This window comes from Mizuhopecten yessoensis, unplaced genomic scaffold, assembly GCF_002113885.1.
Source record: "Mizuhopecten yessoensis strain PY_sf001 unplaced genomic scaffold, ASM211388v2 scaffold11175, whole genome shotgun sequence".
Taxonomy (NCBI): domain Eukaryota; kingdom Metazoa; phylum Mollusca; class Bivalvia; order Pectinida; family Pectinidae; genus Mizuhopecten; species Mizuhopecten yessoensis.
Genome location: NW_018408917.1, coordinates 1,199,340 through 1,219,548, shown reverse-complemented (window position 1 = coordinate 1,219,548; position 20,209 = coordinate 1,199,340). Strand labels below are relative to the sequence as shown.

Genomic DNA, 20,209 nt, shown 5'->3' with positions numbered 1-20,209 from the left:
ATTTTTTTTATGAAAAAGTGTTTCTCTCACTTTTTTTCATATCTGTGTACATATTCTCAACATACCGAGCAAATACTCTCGTTTTTTTGTTAATTATCTAAAGAAAGTCGAAAATCGGCAATTCAACCATAGGCTAATTCAACCCAACATTTGAAAATGTTCCACCACTTACATTTTGATGATTTTTCCTCTCATCAATAGCATATTACGTACTGTTTAATAGGATAAAAATTGGTTTGCATCCAACGCCCATAAAAGGGTGTATTCTCTAAAAAACACAGTTTTTGTGTCTAAAATGTTATCATCGAAAATGGCATTTTTGAGATTGTTTCTTCCATAAAACAGCCAAATGGCGCGATGGAAACATGATTTTTTGTCACAATCATGCCATGAATGTATTCTTTACGATGACCATCATTTGATTAGATTTTCATTAATATTTTACATAACATGCACATTTTATCAACACTTAGACAGCTTCTGAAAGGTACAACTTTGAGGAGCCATAAAAAACAAACCAAGTGACCTAAATCTTTATACTTTATAGATTTGTGAAACCGGCCCTTTAAGGCCATGGCTATTAATACATGCGTTTTACGATACAGACTCAACAAAATGCTTATTTCGCATTATGCTGTATGAAACACAAGATCGTATTATCATTACCAACAAGTTTGAAAGGATTTAATTCTCATTACTACTGCCTACGTCATGCCGTTTCATGTTTTCTTAAAAAACACACGTCATGATTTTGTTCTTCTTGTACCTTGGAATGGTAAAAGTTCATATAGTTTTCGAATAGCATGTCTTACACGTGTATTGTTCTCCTAACTTTGTGCTGCGGTCTTCCTGTATTTGAAACAAATGAGACTGTCCTCGACTATGAATTTCCCCGCGTGTTCGGTAATATCAAAGCAAAGGTCTCACCTCCTTCCGGTCTAGTACTTCGGAAACTCTTCCGGAATCCAGTCTCAGTCTTCTCAAACCGTAGCAATAAGGTCTTCTTCAAGTAGTGTCAAAGTTCAAAGCTTGTGACACAGGTAACCGGGAAAACACTCCCAACGCTTTTCCTTTCAATAAGGCACTTAAATGGGTTCCCCATTGGTCCCTGTTCTATCTCTGAGCTGTGGCATACACTTCAAAGCGCTGAATATATGCATCAATACTATCTTTACTCCCGCCAAAGGCTGGCAGTTTTGGACCTCTCGGTGCATTCGTTGAGACCCAGAGGTGTCACTGGTATCATCTAAAATGCCTGCCTGGTGTAATTCCAGCTTCCGCTTATGTTCCCTCTCTACTCTTTCAACCGCTCTGGCTTCTCGTTCAGCTTCTATTTTAGCTTGCTCAATCATCATGGCTTTCTTCCCTGTCTCCACCTTCAGCAACCTCTCCTCGTCTCTCTCTGCTTGGTCAGCTTCCATCTCAGCCTTCCTCAGCTTCCTCTCAATCTCCCGCTCATCTCTAGCTCGGTCCTTTGTTTCCTTCAAAAACTCAAGCTCATTTACAGCAGCGATAATCTCGTTAGGTGTCGTCATATTAACATTACAGGATAAAACAATGCCAAAAATACAACAAAGACAGAACATCAAAACACATATTACATACCAAAACTTCCCTCTAGCATAACAGTGCATCTGGAACGCTGGTCAAATATTACTGGATCGACAGTTAACTTACCTTGCAGTTATCTCCTCCTGTCAAGTCAAAGGTGTTTGGCTACCTAACAATAATAAGATACAGTAAAGAATAGGAAGAATGTCGACCCCCTCCAGAAAATGCCCATCTAGCATAACCATAGCAAAACTAATATTTACACGTTCCTTAATTAGTGTAATAGTTGTGCTTTTAAATCCAAATACCGTCACGGCTATCCCACCGCTGCCACCATTTGATAACGTCGGACAATCGTCGGTTTAAGGTAGTTGGATATAAAGAGCAACACAAAGAAAGATAATGAAAATATATGTGGTGTTTGGGTTCTTTTGCAATAAATGACGAATACCATATGTCTTTGATTCAGTGGGTATGTATTTCCCTGTAACAATATTAAAACACACATGAGACAATATACAGAAACGAACTCGCCTAACAATACATTTACATATGGACAATTCACGTTGTAACTTACGATACTTTAAAAGACGTAAGGTTTATAAAACAATTATTTAAAGAAGGTATGTATATTCTGTAAATATGTATATATGGCGATGTTGCCTCTACCAGGAGCAGATAGGAAGTGAATAGAAAAGAAAGGACAGAGAAGCAAATAAAACATTGAAGCGGGAAATATCACGAAATGCGACAGGTATCAGAGGTCAGTTTGTCAATGGTCAAACAGGTATACAACAACATTCACAATTACGTCACACTCTCATACATTCCATTCAAAACGAAAGTAACACACGAGACTAGGCGACAGCGATTGCGGATGCGGAGCGCGGATTACGGATTAAAATCAACAACACATTATTATACAAAGTTATACTAATTAGACTCAATATATTTTAGTGAATCTTTAGGAATATAAAGAATTAAAATAAATTATCAAATATAACCGGGTGCCACATAAATTCAATTTATTAAATACAAATTCACTAATACTCACTATCACACTCACTCTCAACCCCTGCAACCTCTAATCAGAATCATACTGTTCATCAGGACCACAGTCTGCTGAAGTAAAGTGTCCCAAAAACAATGTTACATAAGTCAACGTCTGGTCGAAAGCACACCATCTGTTCTACACGAACAGATCACCCACAACAATACTGTACCGCAGCACAGACCACCCGAAACAACACTGTGCCGCAGCGCAGTTCAAGTCCGGAGAAGCTACGTCTGTTATGACGTAGGTAAACACACAAAGTGCTTCCGTAGATTACCCGCAGGTAACTTTACTTCACACAAACACTTACAGTACAAACTAAAATATTCCGGCATCACCGGAACCACACTAACATGGATAACAGACTTCCTATCACAACGCACCCAAACAGTAGTACTTGAGGGAAAAGACTCCGACAAAATTCTAGTGCCTCAATGAACCTGTTTGGGACCAGTCCTCTTCCTCATATACATCAACGACTTCCCCGAATACATATCACACAGTACACTAAGACTTTTTGCAGACGACAGCATACCATATAAAACAATCAACAACATAGACGACACGACAAAACTACAAGCAGATTTAGATGCAGCTAGTAAATGGGAAGAGGACTTACTCATGAAAGTCCACCCAGACAAATGCACCATACTCACTATATCACCAAAAACGCACACAAAAACACCAATACACACTCCATGACCACACACAAGAATATGTAACTTCAAACAAATATCTAGGCATCACATTTTAAACAACTTAAAATGGCACAAACACATAAACAACATCACATCAAATGCAAATAAATCACCAGGCTTTCTGAAACGCAACCTAAAAATAAATTCACCACACATAAAAGATCATGCATACAAGGCTATTGTAAGACCAAAACCTAAATACTGCTCTTCAGTTTGGGACCCACATTATACAAATAACATAAATCAATTAGAAAAAGTGCAATGAAGAGCAGCACGATATGCCCTAAACAAATACCATAACACAAGCTCAGTCACAGATATGATACACAACTTGCAATGGCCAATACTACACACAAGTTATTCTTCTCTACAAAATACTAAACAAACAAGTAGCAATACACACTAACAATCTCATCCCGGCAGACACCAGAACACGTCAAGGACACGACCTTAGTTACAGACATATCTACACATCTAAACACACATACAGACACTCATTCTTTCCATACACCATAATACAGTGGAACCTCTTACCGAAAACAATATTCCAATCAGAAACACTAGCAGAATTCAGGACATGCACCACATATAACATAATCGAACAGATACAAAACCTAAAACAATGTAACTAAAACTCACTGCTTTTAACCTATTTTTATCCTATAGCAAATAATAAAAATATAATAAAAACATCACTGTACGTATCAATAAACGCACTACAGCACAAGACCGACTTCCGGAATCGTCGATATCGACGGAGGAACGCAAATAGATGAAGATGAAGAGCGGTTGTCGTTATACAACATGTGACTTAACCAGTCCGCTGCCGTACTGTTTTACATGGACAATACTGACTAGTCAGAAAGACATTTATATGGACAATTAAACTCATTGTACATATTGTATCAGACTATTATAAGCAATATACATTGTACATTACATTCTGACATAACTATATCAATATAAACATCGAAATACAAACATATTAGCATGATGTAAACAATCAATATACACCTGTACTAGCAGGGTCATCTAAAAATATAAAGTAATTCCTTCACCAATGAAAACTGGTGTTTTGAATACTTCAAGGGTCTCTTAAATGAACAGTAAGCTAGGTTTTCATTGGTTCCTGCATAATTATATCCTATGAATAATTTATACTTTCTGTGGTCAACTGGAAATTGACACTCAAGGGAAGTAATCAATATTTAGTACTGAAGTAAAATCAGAGCATGGGAGACAACCCTTACAATATTGCCATCCTCAAGTAAAGTTTAGTTCATTTCTGAAAACTCCTCACAACCTTTATATAATACAAATTAAATTTATTAGCCACTACTGACGAATTATATTTCTAATTTGTTTAATATGTTATAAATTATCAAACACCAATGATAATGTAAATATCTTTACTATATTGCCTAAATGGAATATAGTGTAAATTTCATTTGTATTATTGACATGATAACTTGATAATAAAACATTTACATTTCGTGTAATCAAAACAAAAAACCATAAATAACTGACCTTCCAGTTCTGTATGTTGATTAGGTTCCTTTAATGATATGTATGTAGTTAGAGGTATCTGAAATAATTAATAATTCTCCATTTCATATTCAAACAATTTGGTGAAACAAAAACTGGATTACTTAGGCCTTAATTAATGTGAGTGAATGTAGTCAATGGTGGTATATAGCAAAATAGATAATTATATCTATTGCCTTTATTTGTTTATATAGTCTTTGTATTAATAATGAAATGTGTTTCATTTTTCTCTTTAAAATGGTCGCATTAACTTGTAAACATTTAATATTGCATGGCTCATACTGCATCCATTATACCTATGATGAAACTGTAAGAGTGCCTTCCTTGAGGTCACTCAGAAACCCTTCCAATGTCACCAGGAACACATTGTCATCACTGTCATCGCCATTACACGGTTCACCAATCGGCCAGTACTGAACCTGTTCAGTATAAAGATTGAGGTTACAAAGATGTTCTTATCAGCTTCAAGTTACATCATTTCCAACTGACATCATCAAAAGTCATATTCAGAAATATTACCTCAATTTACTGTATAAAACAAGGAGCCACAGTTTCAGATATAAAGTGAAAGTCACTGCTGCCTGTGATTCTTAGTTAATTATAGGTATGTTGTCATTGGTCCTCATATGCATGGAAGACAATCTGTCATTATAACAAACAACATTAACTGAAATGATATTGCATAACATATTTTTGGTGCCAACATATATCATGCAGACTGATCTTCATACTGTTGATTTAGGATAAAATATACTCAGAAATAACAAGTTAAACTACACATTGATTTAACTGCATCATACAATAAAATTTCAATGAAAGGCATGGAAACAAGCCACATGTATTTACATGTATTTATGTTTTCCCATAAAATTGAACAACTACTGTAAAACACTTAGTCTTAATTGATGTTCAATTTGTCTTGTGATAAATGTTGAATGGGTATTGAATTAGTGCCTCAGTCTTGATGACCGTGAATAACTTGAATAAAGTCATATATATATTTCGTATTTCATGTATTTGACATTAATTTAAATTAGCTCCATTGAAGTCAATCATCATCATATCAACAATCACATTCATCTGTAAAAAAAAGTGTTTTACAATACATTTAACAAAACAATGTTAGTTAAATGATTACATAAGAATGCATTGATGTCAACCTTCCAAATGCAATAAAGTTGGTGAATCATCAAGATAGTTCATTTCAGAACAGTACTGGAATAATGTAATACAGTCAAACCTCGGTTAAGTTTCGAGAAAATGACACCACAGTTAAAAGTTACTGTTGGCTTATATCTGGTTATTAACATACCATTGTTAGGCCTTTTTATACACAGGTTACCTTTAAGGTCCGACTGTAGTTATACTGTAAACACACAACAAATAATTGTTCAAGATATGTAATACATCTTCAAATTTATTTACGTATGTTTACAGTATTTTTACTTACTCTTCATCGGGAAATAAAACCAATTTTTTATTGTGCGACTAAAATGCGCTAGATGTCTCCGTAGTGGGAAGCATGCCAGAAATAAGGACACCTCCAGACCCTGAGTGTGGTGAGGACACCTATCACATGCGTAGTTATATCCTATCCAATACCACCATCTTCAAATCATGTGATGGAAGGGATGTGCAATTGCAGTGTGAATCCAGAGTAAAGTACCTTAAATAATCCCTTCTCATAACTGAGTACTTTCCCACCCCACTGGCGATCCTGCCCACCATCAGTCCATGCGTGAATGATGTGTTTTCCAATGTAGTGTTCAGTGTGTGTGGTATTGTGATGAGGTGTGTGGCATATGTTGATAATTTTACATAGGTTGTGTTTTAGTGTTTCTGGAGTGAATGTTTTGCCTTTGCTACTGAATGCTAAAAGTTCTTTATCTTCACTGTTTATTTCAAACAATTCTCTGCACATACCAAATTGTTTTGTGATAGCCTCGGTCTTCTGTTTCTTTGTTTTCATGCTATCTTAACTTGAATTGATTTGTGTCTCGCTGTCTCACAACCGATGGTCTGTAAATCTCCTATCACAGCGGTTTTCTTTTCGTGTTCCTTCTCCTTGCGTTTCTTGATAGTTTGTTGTCGTTCCTGTATGATGGCCAAATGTTTATGTTGGAGGTCAGTTTTGTGTTGTGCTGTTTGTATCATGTATGCCTTTTTGTCATGTTGTGCTTGTTTGATAATAGTGTGTGACTTGGTCTCCCCCTTGTCCCTAAGTCACTGTGCTGTGTCATTGTTGTTGAACATGATGGTGTTTTGTAAGTTGTGTGTGTTTATGTTAGGTGGATTGTTCTGTCTACTTGTGCCATTAGTCTTTCTACTGTGATGTTGTTAGCCGGACATGTAAATTGTGGGAATGTGTTGCCTTTGTTAAATTTGCCACCAGCAAGGAAATCCTTAAATAAATGTTCTGCCTTGGTTTTTATTGCATGCGACAACATGTGCATAATGTTTTGTGACCTTGCATCACACTCGTCAAACAATCTCTGCTCTTGCATAGAAAGTTGAGGCAGAGGGCCTGGCAGTAACCGCAGAGTATTTGCAAACATTCCTGATGGGTTTTCACAACCATCGGACAGCAACTGAACCAGTCTTACACACACGGGTGACATATTCAAAGCTGTCATGTCCCTGTGTGGTGCCATTTTCCAGTAAGGTTCTGTGACAACTTTGGATATGACACCCAATGCAATGTTTCTCAGTGCATGTATGATAAAATGTTGAGATCTGTTTAAAGTGCTTTTGGAAGATTCCAGAATGTGGGGAGCCAAGAAATAGGTACCTGCCGCATTGTGGAACAGCAAATTAAAACGGTTACCCCGAAAGTTCATGATTGGTATAGGAATATTCCGACTTTTCATGAATATTGTTGCTAGCAGAGGATCCCCTGAACCATCCTTGTAAAATAGTTTTGAAACAGCTTTTAAAGTGCAAAGAACAAACCAAGGTATGAAATACAGCCTTACCGGTGAAAGTGTCATGGCGTTTTCTAACATTCAGGAAGTCTAAGAGTTATCTACCTTGGAGAGACCTCTGTTGACAATTGACGTCCCTACCTGTACTACACCTGCCCTATCGCTACGCATGAGTGGACCGCACATCAAGATATAAACTAGAAATGTATTTACGGGGATCAGAGACACTCAAAAATACAAATTAGTGAAGTAAGAGTAAGAATATTATATTAGTTACTCACCACAGTTTGTATTCCGTGCCTGACTGAATCCATGGAATATGTCTGACACAGGTAATGTTTTAGCACATCGCCATTATGTATACGTCTCGCGTATGTTACCTGTGTGACGAATCCTCATCCCCGGCACGTGCACTTCCGTTCTCTCATGTACTTATATGAGCTTAGCACCAACGTATTACATGTACACATACAATAGTAAACATAAACAATAACACCGCAATAGATGATATAATATATATTAAACCATTGCTCTATTGTTTGTAACGTACATTATCTCTCATAATGTCCCTGTATTTTCATGCCGTGGCTGAATTGTGTATTATGTTTACAAAGAACTGGGCTTTATTAACACAATGGGCCCTTTTGTGTAATGCCCAAAACTGGGCATTTTTAGCACAATGGGGCTTTTGTGTGATGCCAAAAATTGGTCATTATTAACACAATGGGCTTTTTGTGTGATGCCAAAAACTGGGCATTTTTAGCACAATGGACCTTTCAGGTCACCGAATGTAAGTAGGCATTATTATTACAAAGGCCTGAATAGATAGATGACGTAACAGGCCCAACACTTCACCACAGCATGAAAACTTAAACAATTATTAAAACGAACACAAGACGATAGAAAAGGAGTAATTTGGTTATATTTCAATAAGTTAAATACGTATGGCTTAAGATATAATTTTGACTCTCATTCCGGTTTTTTCGATAGCAATAGTGGTATCGCCGGAGCTAACTTGACAGGATGCCGCTTCAGACTCAGTCTCAGCGGTTGTCATTCTATCAGTTTTGATCTTCTTTCCGCTTGAGATGTCGTTAACTTATTTAATTTGGTCATCGCTTGATCTTTTGTAAGAGCGCACTGCATTGGACCTGTGCCCTGTGCGTTCCGCGATCAGTTGCTCGTCAACATCCGACTGATATAGTCGTGTACATGTGGCTGTCTTGGCCCTGAGTGAGTGGTTGGAATACAATCCAGGAAATCCAGCGGTGCTGCATAACTTTCCGACAACTGTTCGTTTTTACCAATGGGGATGTCGCCATACCAAACCATCGCTTTAGGATTCTCTAGGGGACGGAAGTAAAATGCATCGCATTTATTATGTTGTGGCCTGGGAAATAAAACATTGAAATATTACAAACGTCTCCTTCAAATAAAATGCTTTACACATGGTCTGTTTTAAAAGTACCTACGTATTCTACTTTTAAATGTATCATTTGTTGTATTTGATTAAACGATTATGTTTAAATAAGTACTAGAGATTTGCATTATTATGAATAATGATCGAAATGCCTAGTTATTTAAAGCAATTTGAAAATAAAACCTTTTATAAAGACATAACAATTTTTTGGAAATAATTCGGTTTATTATCCATTTTCTAATGCATGTGTACATTTATATAGTGTTTGTATATTTGGATCTAAACTAAGGTGTTCAGAGTAATTTTATACAGTGTAACGTTTAAGGTTAAAATTGCAGTAAATCGTAGCCCCTAAAACGTATAAAAGAACTCAGAAACCTGAGTTTAGATCCAAATATAGCTGTCACAAACACTCAAGTCCCTGTGTTCAGCATGATACATGGCTGCCTCACACAGATTGCCTTCGTTACATTTGTGGACAGAAAAATTTAGTCATTATTTATATATAATGAAAATGTCAACACAAACAAATTTGTTACGCTTACCGTTACAACTTCTATTTTATTTCAATGGGGGTTATGGAATATAAATATGCTATACCTGTGACTAATGTAGATTTTATACAAATTCACTAAACATATTTCCCGATTTTCATTCTGGTGGACTTTAACAGATTTGTGGTGCAGCTTCCTATGATTGAGACCCCCTGTATTGATTTTCAAATAATCTTCTGTATATGACAGATATTCGACTCCCTTGTGGTCACAACCTGGAAATGTACGAACAATTTGGTTTTAGTATTTCAATTTCTAAATGTAATAAAACACGGCTTATTGCTTAAAAATGTGTAATATTTGAATTATTTATTCTTTATTATCCCTTATTCGTAGCACATACATTTGCACTTCATTATAATTCGTAAAGGATTATTTTTCTCACTTTTCACACAATACAAAATGTACGTATTAAAAATAAACTATCAAATACAAGAGTTATCTCCGATGTTCAAATTAGGTAAAACATTTATGAATTATGGCTACGTATCACTACTTCGTGGTTAAGTTATAACATTTTGCTTTTAATTCATGTTCGCTACTATAAATGATATCCCCCCCACCCACCCAAAAAAAGTATCACTTGACTGGCTACTATTACAGTTAACAAATTATTAAATAATGTGAACTCAAAAGTAATTTCAACTCTGTATGCTTAGTACATTGGACATGATTACAAAACATTTTTCATATTAAGAAAACATTACTTCGTTGTACATTTTTTTCTTACCTAATCGATATTAAGATGATGGACCAAATCTCAAGTTCCTGTGCTCCTGACCAGCACTAAAGCAAAGTTTAAGTCAATCAAATACACCATAGTGTGTACAAGCTTTGTTGATTCATCACAGATCCTAACATGTGCTCTCGCCAGAGTGTCTTTCCCTGGTCATTGAAATGACGCCAGCTTTTTTCTCTCCATTCTTACCCATCTCTTAGCTAAATTTTTCATTGTAGCGTCCAGTACATCTCTCATGCGTTTAAAAGCATCATCACTTAGTAAACGTACCAAGCGGCTGTTTTCGCGCAGAAATGCCTGAATGCCTACAATGATCTCGTTCAGCGTGTTTCCTCTATACTCTTCTCCGTTTACTTTTCTTACTTCAGTCACAAAGAATGTAAGTGCTTGGAATATTTAAACAAAAATAGAAATAGCAGCTATCATAATTTATGCGAAATTATTAAGAGAAAACAAAGTAATGACAATATTACATATTATATAAATTTCTTCCGAAATTTACCTGATCCAAAGCTAATGTCCATGTCAGCAGTCGGTTTAATACATCAGCATGAGTTTTGAGTTAGGAATGGGTTGACTGGGTGACGGGAGGGGGGGGGGGGATAATTTCCATCTAAAGATATTATTTCCAAAGAACACTAGTATCATATTTAAAACATTTCAACAATCGAAATTCATAACATAGTTATCTTTTTATTCGTAATTAAACAATTACACAGATCCGTAAGTTGAAAATAAGATGAAAACTTTCAGTGTTTCACTGACAATTACATGTAAAAGTAAGCATGCTATCATAAAATATGTCCTTTTAAACAAAACCCTTCTCAATATAAATTACACCTCGCAATACAATTTCCAAAAATATCATTGTTTTTGAACCAAAAATGAACAAAACGTATAGGGATCGTATGCGAGACTTTACACCGCCAGTGCGAAACTAAATTTGGTTACAACCCTCCAAATAAACTGAAGAAAAATGATTTAAATGTTTATTACCATGTTCCCACTACTAAACCCTTCTCCTTTTGCGCCCAGGGGGACTACACTCTGTTAAAACAAACTGAGTCCCCCTTGCAAAATGATGCTCTGGACCAAAGTTGGTTGAAATAATTCCAATCATACTTAAGAAGGATTTTAAAGATTTAAACCTTTAATTCTTCTTTTATGCCCTATCTCTCAGCACCCAGATTGGCAACACCCTCAGTTTTGGTTGAAATAACTCCAATAGTAAAGAAGAAGTTAAAGATTTAAACCTCAAATTCCCCTATTCCGTCCCGCCCCTAAGTACCCAGAGGGGTTTGCACACCCTCCTTTTATACAAAATTTAGTCCCCTTTCCCCAAGGATTCTTCCGGCAAACTTTAGATAAAATCTTTCCAATGGAATAGAGGCCAACTTTGGATAAAGTCTATTCAATGGTATACAAGAAGAAGGATTTAAAAGGTTTAAACCTCAAATTCACCTATTAATTTAGGCCCCGCCCCTCAGCACCCAGCGGGGCCACACCCTCCGTTTAAACAAAGTGAAGTTCCATTTGCCAAACGGATGCTCCAGTCCAAACCGTTCAAAATCAATAAAGCTGTTCAGGACTAGTAGCGTTTTAAATGAAAAGTTGACGGACGGACAACGGAAACCGCGGAATGTTTAACGTTCTATTAACAGCTTATGCCATTTAAGGACGTACCTCCGTGTATGTTGTGGATGCATGCATGTGTGTGTGTGTGTGCTTGAGAGAGGGTATGCTGGTATTTTTGCCTCCTTGATATAGCGCGGATCTGATGCCGACTTTATCGTGCTATCTCACTGAAAAACCATGCCGAAGGCACCCAGCACAGCATTGCGCCAGGTCACATTATACTTACAACGGATAAACCAGTTGTTGCCTTTACCATTAATGCTGAACTTTAAGCTATGCTGAACGCTAAACACAGGGACCAAAAGTGAGGTATTGGCAAGCTAAGCACTTGCAAGCAAAACATTTAAAGCAAAAAAAACCTCAGATTCAGCAGGGAGCCCCACATTCGTCGCCTTTTACAACATGTGGTTGGATACAGCGTATGGCAGGCCTCGAATTTCACTCTTTATGACTCGCTATTTGCGAGTATATTACCGAGAATAACAATTAGGAAATTCCATAAAAAAACACATTAAAGTAAGTGTTGCTCGTGGAAAATGCAGTTGTTATTTATGTTTTGCATGACGAGCCTGTGATCGTCGTAACATGTGAAAGACCAAAATGGCTGTCACATCTGCCATTCGGAGCATCTCTCCATTTACCCAATGACGGAATAAAAATATATGCACATAAACGTTTGAAACGAACATTCACCAAGAATAATATTAGTAAAGAAGGAAGGGGTGAAGTATCACAAGGACTCCGCTTCTCACAAGGCCTGCATAAGCCGAAAATCAGCAGCCAATAACAAGTTGTTGGGTCAGCCTACTCCAATGCAAGCATCCCTGTTAAAAATGGACAAGGAATTGTTAGCCAAAATGAACAGACTGTTTGTTACTGCTTTCTTCGTGGCCTCCAATGAAAGGCCATTTACTGACTTCCCTAAATTGCCCCTTGGATATTAGCAGTTTGGTGCCTTGCTCATAGACTCGAGTTGGCAATCAAGGACGTCTTCAAGGGGACATATATGGACACTGTGATAGACACACTCGTATCAGTCTATTACTTTTATAAAGGTTCGGCTAAACGTAATAAGGAAGCTTCGACCATCGCAGACATCTTGGATGAACAATTCCTAAAACCGGACAAAGCCAATGGAACCCAGTGGATTGACCACAAGTTGCGGGCAATCACAAATCTGATCCCTGACTACAATATCATCCTCATTCACATGGGAAACTATGTAGAGGACACAACAACTAAAGCAGAGGATCGGGCAAAGGCAATTGGATTAATCCGGAAGTTGAGGCAATACAAGTTGGTTTGGTACCTACACTTCATGAAGGACTTGCTCAACGAAGTTGCAAAGGTCAGCCTTCTTTTCCAACGGGAAGACATCAACACATCAAGTGCAGTGACCAAATTATAGAGCACAACTATTGCCCTCAACCACCTCAAGACCAATCCGGGAATAAACCAGCAGGCATTTCTTGGTGTCCTCGAAGGTGATCAGTACAGGGACCAGACCCTGCTCAATGTGATCGGTGAAGATACTCTACAAACTCAGAGGGAAAGTGTAGTCCAGCGACTCATTTACTGTCTGGATGGCAGGTTTGAGAACATGCAGACTGATCCACTCTTTGTATCCTGTCATGTGTTTGACCACAAGAACTGGCCATCCAAAGATGACCAAGGGCACTCTTTGTTTATGGCGTGGGGGATGTTCAAAACATCATTGATCATTTGTCGGTTATTCTCCAAAATGCGAACTGCGATGCAGAGAAGGCAATGAGTGAATGGACGGATATCAAGCTCCATGTGTCACAGAATGCCGCTAACTTCCAGACAGCCCATCCTCTGGCAGTGTGGCAACGGATTGGCCAGGAGGACACAGACAGAGGGGACTACAGTAATATCCTCACAGTCACCCACCTTACCAGTGTATTTCCCCTGTTAAATGCATCATGTGAAAGATCCTTTTCCACAATGAAAAGGGTGAAAAGTGCCTGGCGTTGTGGACTCACCACAGAAACATTGGACCAGCTCATGAGGATATCGATTAGCACACCATTTCTTTGTAAACAAAATGACTGGTCGTGTGAAGTAAGCGAAAAAAAAGTGTTGTACCGTGTCAGCTACGAAGCGAAAAGTAGTCAAATGGTCAAAAGATAGCGCAAGGAGTACGTTACGGAATCATTATTGCAGGTGGGAGGCATTCAAAGGAGAAAATAACTGCCTTAGCAGTTAGTACGGTGCATGTACTCTTCCGGTAGCCGGTTAAGCTGAAATGGAATCAACCTCGCTAGTATCTTTGTCTGAGTTTGAACACAGATGAACTTAGTTTAATATGTTAATGGGCATGCATTGGAGAGATTTTACTTTGTGTTTATATAATTATACAGCGGTTTATGCGAAAGGAAGAGATAAGTGACTGGTTAGTTTGATTTTGCCATGAGGCCCTCCAAGGGATAACTGTTGTGATGGCCACGGCGGGTACTCGGGGTCAAATGAGATACGTGCGCTATTAGATTTACATAATTTATAATATTAGCGGGTCGAGTAAAATGGTATGATTTAATTTTCTTTCTGATTTAAACGATTTTTTAAAATTGCGACGACGCAATATATAAAAAAATCGCTCTTCGTCAGAAAGCTCCGTTATCGCAGCTGGATTAAAAATGTCAAAATAACAGACCAGGATGAATAACTGAGGAAGGAGAACCTACTTCTAGTAAATAGGATCGCATAACATTTCTTTTTAGCCCACCATCATCTGATGGTGGGCTATTAAAATCACCCTGCGTCCGTGGTCCGTGGTCCGTCCGTCGTCCATGGTCCGTCCTTAAACAATTCTTGTTATCAGTATTTCTCAGGAAGTATTAGAGGGATCTTTCGCCAATTTTGTATGCAGGTTCCCCTTGGTCCTTAGCTGTGCAGGGCAACTTTTGAGACTGATCAGATAAAACACATGGCCGACAGGCAGCCATCTTGGATTTTGATAGTGAAAGTTTGTTATCGCTATTTCTCAAGAAGTACTAAAGGGATCTTTCTCAAATTTTATATGTGGGTTCCCTTTGGTCCTTAACTGTGCAGGGCAACTTTTGAGACTGATCGGATAAACAACATGGCCGACAGGCAGCCATCTTGGATTTTGATATTGAAAGCTTGTTATCAGTATTTCTCAAGAAGTACTAAAGGGATCTTTCTCAAATTTTATATGTAGGTTCCCCTTGGTCCTTAGCTGTGCAGGGCAATATATGAGACTGATCGGATAAACAACATGGCCGACAGGCAGCCATCTTGGATTTTGATAGTGAAAATTTGTTATCGCTATTTCTCAAGAAGTACTAAAGGGATCTTTCTCAAAATTTATATGTAGGTTCCCCTTGGTCCTTAGCTGTGCAGGGCAATATTAGAGACTGATCGGATAAACAACATGGCCGATAGGCAGCCATCTTGGATTTTGATATTGAAAGCTTGTTATCAGTATTTCTCAAGAAGTACTAAAGGGATCTTTCTTAAATTTTATATGTGGTTTCCACTTGGTCCTTAACTGTGCAGGGCAACTTTTGAGACTGATCGGATAAACAACATGGCCGACAGGCAGTCATCTTGGATTTTGATATTGAAAGCTTGTTATCGCTATTTCTCAAGAAGTACTAAAGGGATCTTTCTCAAAATTTATATGTGGGTTCCCCTTGGTCCTTAGCTGTGCAGGGCAACTTGGGAGACTGATCGGATAAACAACATGGCCGACAGGCAGCCATCTTGGATTTTGATATTGAAAGTTTGTTATCGCTATTTCTCGGGAAGTACGGGAGGGATCTTTCTCAAATTTTATTAATGGATTAAAAGAAGAACTAAACAGATCTTTCTTATATTGCAATGATAGATTCTATTTCTTTCACATTAAGTACTGTACTAGTAAATATGTGAAATGACAAACTCACTTTGAAGGTTGGCTTTCATACACATCAGTATTAAGTTTAGATCAAAAGTTACCTCAAGGTGCATTACTGTTAACATGACTCGGTCAAACAGATTAGAGGAAAGAAGAGAAAAGATCGAACTGACAAAGAAATAATGAAGATGGTACAAGGGTGGGCGCCAAGATCCCTCTGGGATCTCTTGTTTAAATCGTAATTTATCAACAGTTCATGTTTTCATATGATGTTGACTTATAATATATAATCATGTAACACCCTATTCTCTATAATGAATTAATTGTCGACTTCAGATAGAATCGAAATACGTATTGAAAACAGGGGAAAAAAACTAAGTTTACGTTGTAAAAATGACGCGTGCTGCCGATAACTACGGCTTCTGTTTCGGACAAAAATGAAATGATTAAAGAAAAGTTGTCCCAACATAAAAAGGGTCCATTTACAAAAATGCTTTAATCTATGTAAAGTATTGAAAAAGAATAATGATCAAGTATCTCAACACGTTCCATATCTGACACATATTCTACATAGTGGTTTTGCCATACAGTTAATTGTGTGTGATGGCTAATATGACTTACTAAGTGTTAGAGTATGGAGACAATGAAAGTGGAAAACAGAGTATACATAAATTTATATGCAGGGTCTAGAAAAAAATATTGGCCACAGACATTGAGCTGTACAATTTAATAAAAAATAATCACAAATGTTTCTCTTTTTTTATACGCATGTAGTTTGTCATTGCATATATGCACTTTATGAAAACATTTGAAAAGGGATATTCGTCTCGTGAATATTCTTTTTACAGAAAGGTTTGTCCCATGGTTGAGGGAAGGTGTTTAGCCCCGTACTATCTGTACCGGTCACATTCCGGTACTAAATTCAATACATATTTATAAATATCTACTTTATGTTTATGCCTATTATCATTGTTGACATTTACTTGTAAATGTATGACGGGAGAAGGCTGTGATAAATTGTAAAAACTTGTGCCTCCATCCCTTGTTCAATTTTATTGGCAACAAATATGTTTACAGCTAAATAAATTTAAATTCTGAATATTGGCAAGTGTGCAATTGATGATGAATAACTACTGTTCAATAAGTTTGAATACGGACTTAGAAATCATATAACTTGGTTTCATAGTGCGGTAAGAAGTTGCAGTTGCCTGACGGCCCCTCTCTGGGGGCCCCTTTGGAAACCGTTTCATCTCGCTCAGACCACTTGTTTTTACTGCCTAGTCAGGTGACGTTACGAACAATTCAAGTGGTCAAACTGGAAATTTGGAACGGATTATGAATATGGGGATAGCGAGGTACAGTTGTGGGATCGCACAACGTTACACGATCGTTCAGCTTTTCATCGTAACGTTGTGCGGTGTGCGCACGATGTGTGCACGGTGTGTGAACGGTGTGTGCCCGATGGGTGAACGGTGTGTGCACGATGGGCGAACGATGAAAAGCTGAACGATCATTGTTTGCGCACATCTGTGCGCACGATGGACGGACGTTGTGCGATAACAATCGTGGTTGGTGTTAATATAGGAATGCCTTAAAGGGGCTGGTCGGGGAAAAAATGTNCTCTTGAACTTGGCCAGGGTATTCGACTTCCTAATAGCAGATGGTAAGCTATTCCACAACGTAGCCGAAACCCTCCCAAAGCATCTGTTTCCGTAGGTCACAGTACGAGATTTTGGGACACACAACAAAGATTCTGACTCCGACCGCAGTGATCTTGACGGCTGATACAGGGTAACAAGTTCCTGTAGGTACTGTGGCGCTGTTCCATTCACTGCCTTGTATGTGTATACCAGAATTTTGTACTGCGACCTGTATCGTACAGGTAACCAGTGCAACGAATAAAGCGCAGGTGTGATGTGCTCTCTCTTTCGAGTAAGAGTAATTTAAATTTCCCGCGTTTCGTAGAATAGCGGGAAATATTTGTCCTATAGGTACGGAGTACTCGTATAGGTCGGGGAGCACGAGCTCTTATGGTTAGCCAATGAGATTGCTTGGTAAGTGATGACGTAATAAGGTAAGGAGGTTTAGGCATTCTAGCGCTTTGGTCAGCTTAGGAACGGACCACTGAATTTTGCTGATGGAGACAGATAACCCCGAGATGGCGGGCCAGCGCACGTTTTCACAGAGTGATATGTTAGATAAATTAGAAGAGATTATGACGTCCAAGCTGGAATCATTTAAGCAAGAAATTAACGAAACCCAGAGAGCTATTTCCGACGTTCAATTATCTAAAATGTCGGAAATATCGCCGTACCAATTTAAGAAGAAAGGAAACGAGGAACAGTTCAAAGTAAATGCAAAGATAGAACACAAGTTACAGGAGGCACAGTCTGCGTTGCAGGAAAACCCGTCACACAACGTATACAGGGAGAGGGCCAGCACGAAAATTGCCGAGGGTATGGACATTTTGAAACATAGACAGAAGTTAATTAGGTTAGCCGACTCCTCTGAAACGGGATGGAAAGTAGTAGAGGAGTACGAGACGAATGCTTTGGCGGAGGATTCCGAGGATGAGAAACGGATTTCGAGAGCGGAAGCACGGGCTCAACGGAAAATGAAAAATCAGAGAGCTGCACGTCAAAGGAGATATTTTCCCTATGGCGCCCCCGCGAAGACACATACACAGAGCCAGCCTGTGACAGCAGAGGCGACGACGACGACAGGCACGACCAGACGTCCTGGAACATGTTTTGCGTGTGGGAAGCCCGGTCATTGGAGGATAGACTGTATGCAGAAAGGCCCAAATAAGGTGTTGGGCTACTCTCAAACATAGACGAAGAAATACGGCGTACAGGGCAGGAAACGGCTCGGGCAAGCATGTTGGCTAAGAGAATGGCGGGCTACATTTTAAACTCGAGGAGCGACAATACGGTGGTAAAATATTACAGGGCTTTCAAAAAGTGGGAGGATTTCATAAAGCAGGACGGAGGATGTTCACTTCCAGCTCAGCCCATACAGGTGGCGCTGTACTTGACACACATTTTGGATGTGGGTGGTTCATACAGTGTTGTTTCATCGGCTGTGTACGGAATTAAGTGGGCTCATTCTATTAACGCTTTCGACGATCCTACGGAGAATGGTTTTGTAAGAAACATGTTGGAGGCCGCAAAACGACAAGTACGGGCACCCAGGATAAAGAAGGACTGCGTATCGGCTGATATGCTTATCAAATTATGCGATAGCCATAAAGACTCTAGGGACATTACTGTGGTGAGAGATTTGGCGATGATTGTTCTGTGTTTTGCTGGTTTTCTAAGGTACAATGAGTTGAGCGAGTTAAGATGTGAGGATGTATCGTTTCACGGGTCGTGCTTAAAGCTAATGATTAGAAAATCTAAAACCGATCAGTACAGGCTAGGGAATGAGGTAGTCATCGCAAGAGGTAAAACATCAGCATGTCCTTATTTGATGCTGGAAAAATTTATGGATTTGTCTGGAGCAACGGTAAGTTCAAATGATTATTTGTTCAAACCATTAGTCCGTGGAAAGGCCGGGTGTAAGCAGATAGGTAAGCAGAAACCATTAAGTTATACGAGGGCAAGAGAATGTGTTGTCAAAAGGTTGCAGGAGGTAGGTAGTGGTTTGAATTTAGGGTTACATTCTCTGAGGGCAGGTGGCGCTACAGAAGCGGCAAATAGTAATGTAAACGAAAGGTGCTGGAAGAGGCATGGGAGATGGAGAAGCGATGTTGCTAAGGATGGCTATGTGGCCGATTCGCTTCAGCATAGATTGCAGGTTACCCAGCAGTTGGGCTTGTAGGTATATGAGGCTAATATCTATTGCATATTATGTACTTGTACACTGAGTAGTTAGGCTCGTACAAGTTAGGTAACAGTCAGGTTTGTGAGTATTTGTTTAAGTACGAGTTTTTTTGTGTTTTTTTTTACTATGATTACACCAGGTTTTTTGTATAGTTTTAGCATATAATCATTAATCAGTCCCGTTCTTTTGTAATCTAAAGGCAGAGCAGCTAACTGCATATAAGGAGTTTGTTGTTTATAACATATGATGAGTATATAGAGGACTTTAAATTTCCCGCGGTTAGTAGAATAGCGGGAAATATTTGTCCTATAGGTACGGAGTACTCGTATAGGTCGGGGAGCACGAGCTCTTATGGTTAGCCAATGAGATTGCTTGGTAAGTGATGACGTA

The 20,209-nt window shown here is 38.5% G+C and overlaps 1 protein-coding gene across 1 annotated transcript; it reads left to right on the top strand.

Moving 5' to 3' along the window:
* Nucleotides 1-18,889: 18,889 nt before the first annotated feature.
* Nucleotides 18,890-19,908, top strand: LOC110440251 (integrase/recombinase xerD homolog). The gene has a single exon (XM_021483200.1). The coding sequence runs from the start codon at nucleotides 18,890-18,892 to the stop codon at nucleotides 19,814-19,816; it is 927 nt and encodes a 308-aa protein (XP_021338875.1). The 3' UTR covers nucleotides 19,817-19,908.
* Nucleotides 19,909-20,209: the final 301 nt, after the last annotated feature.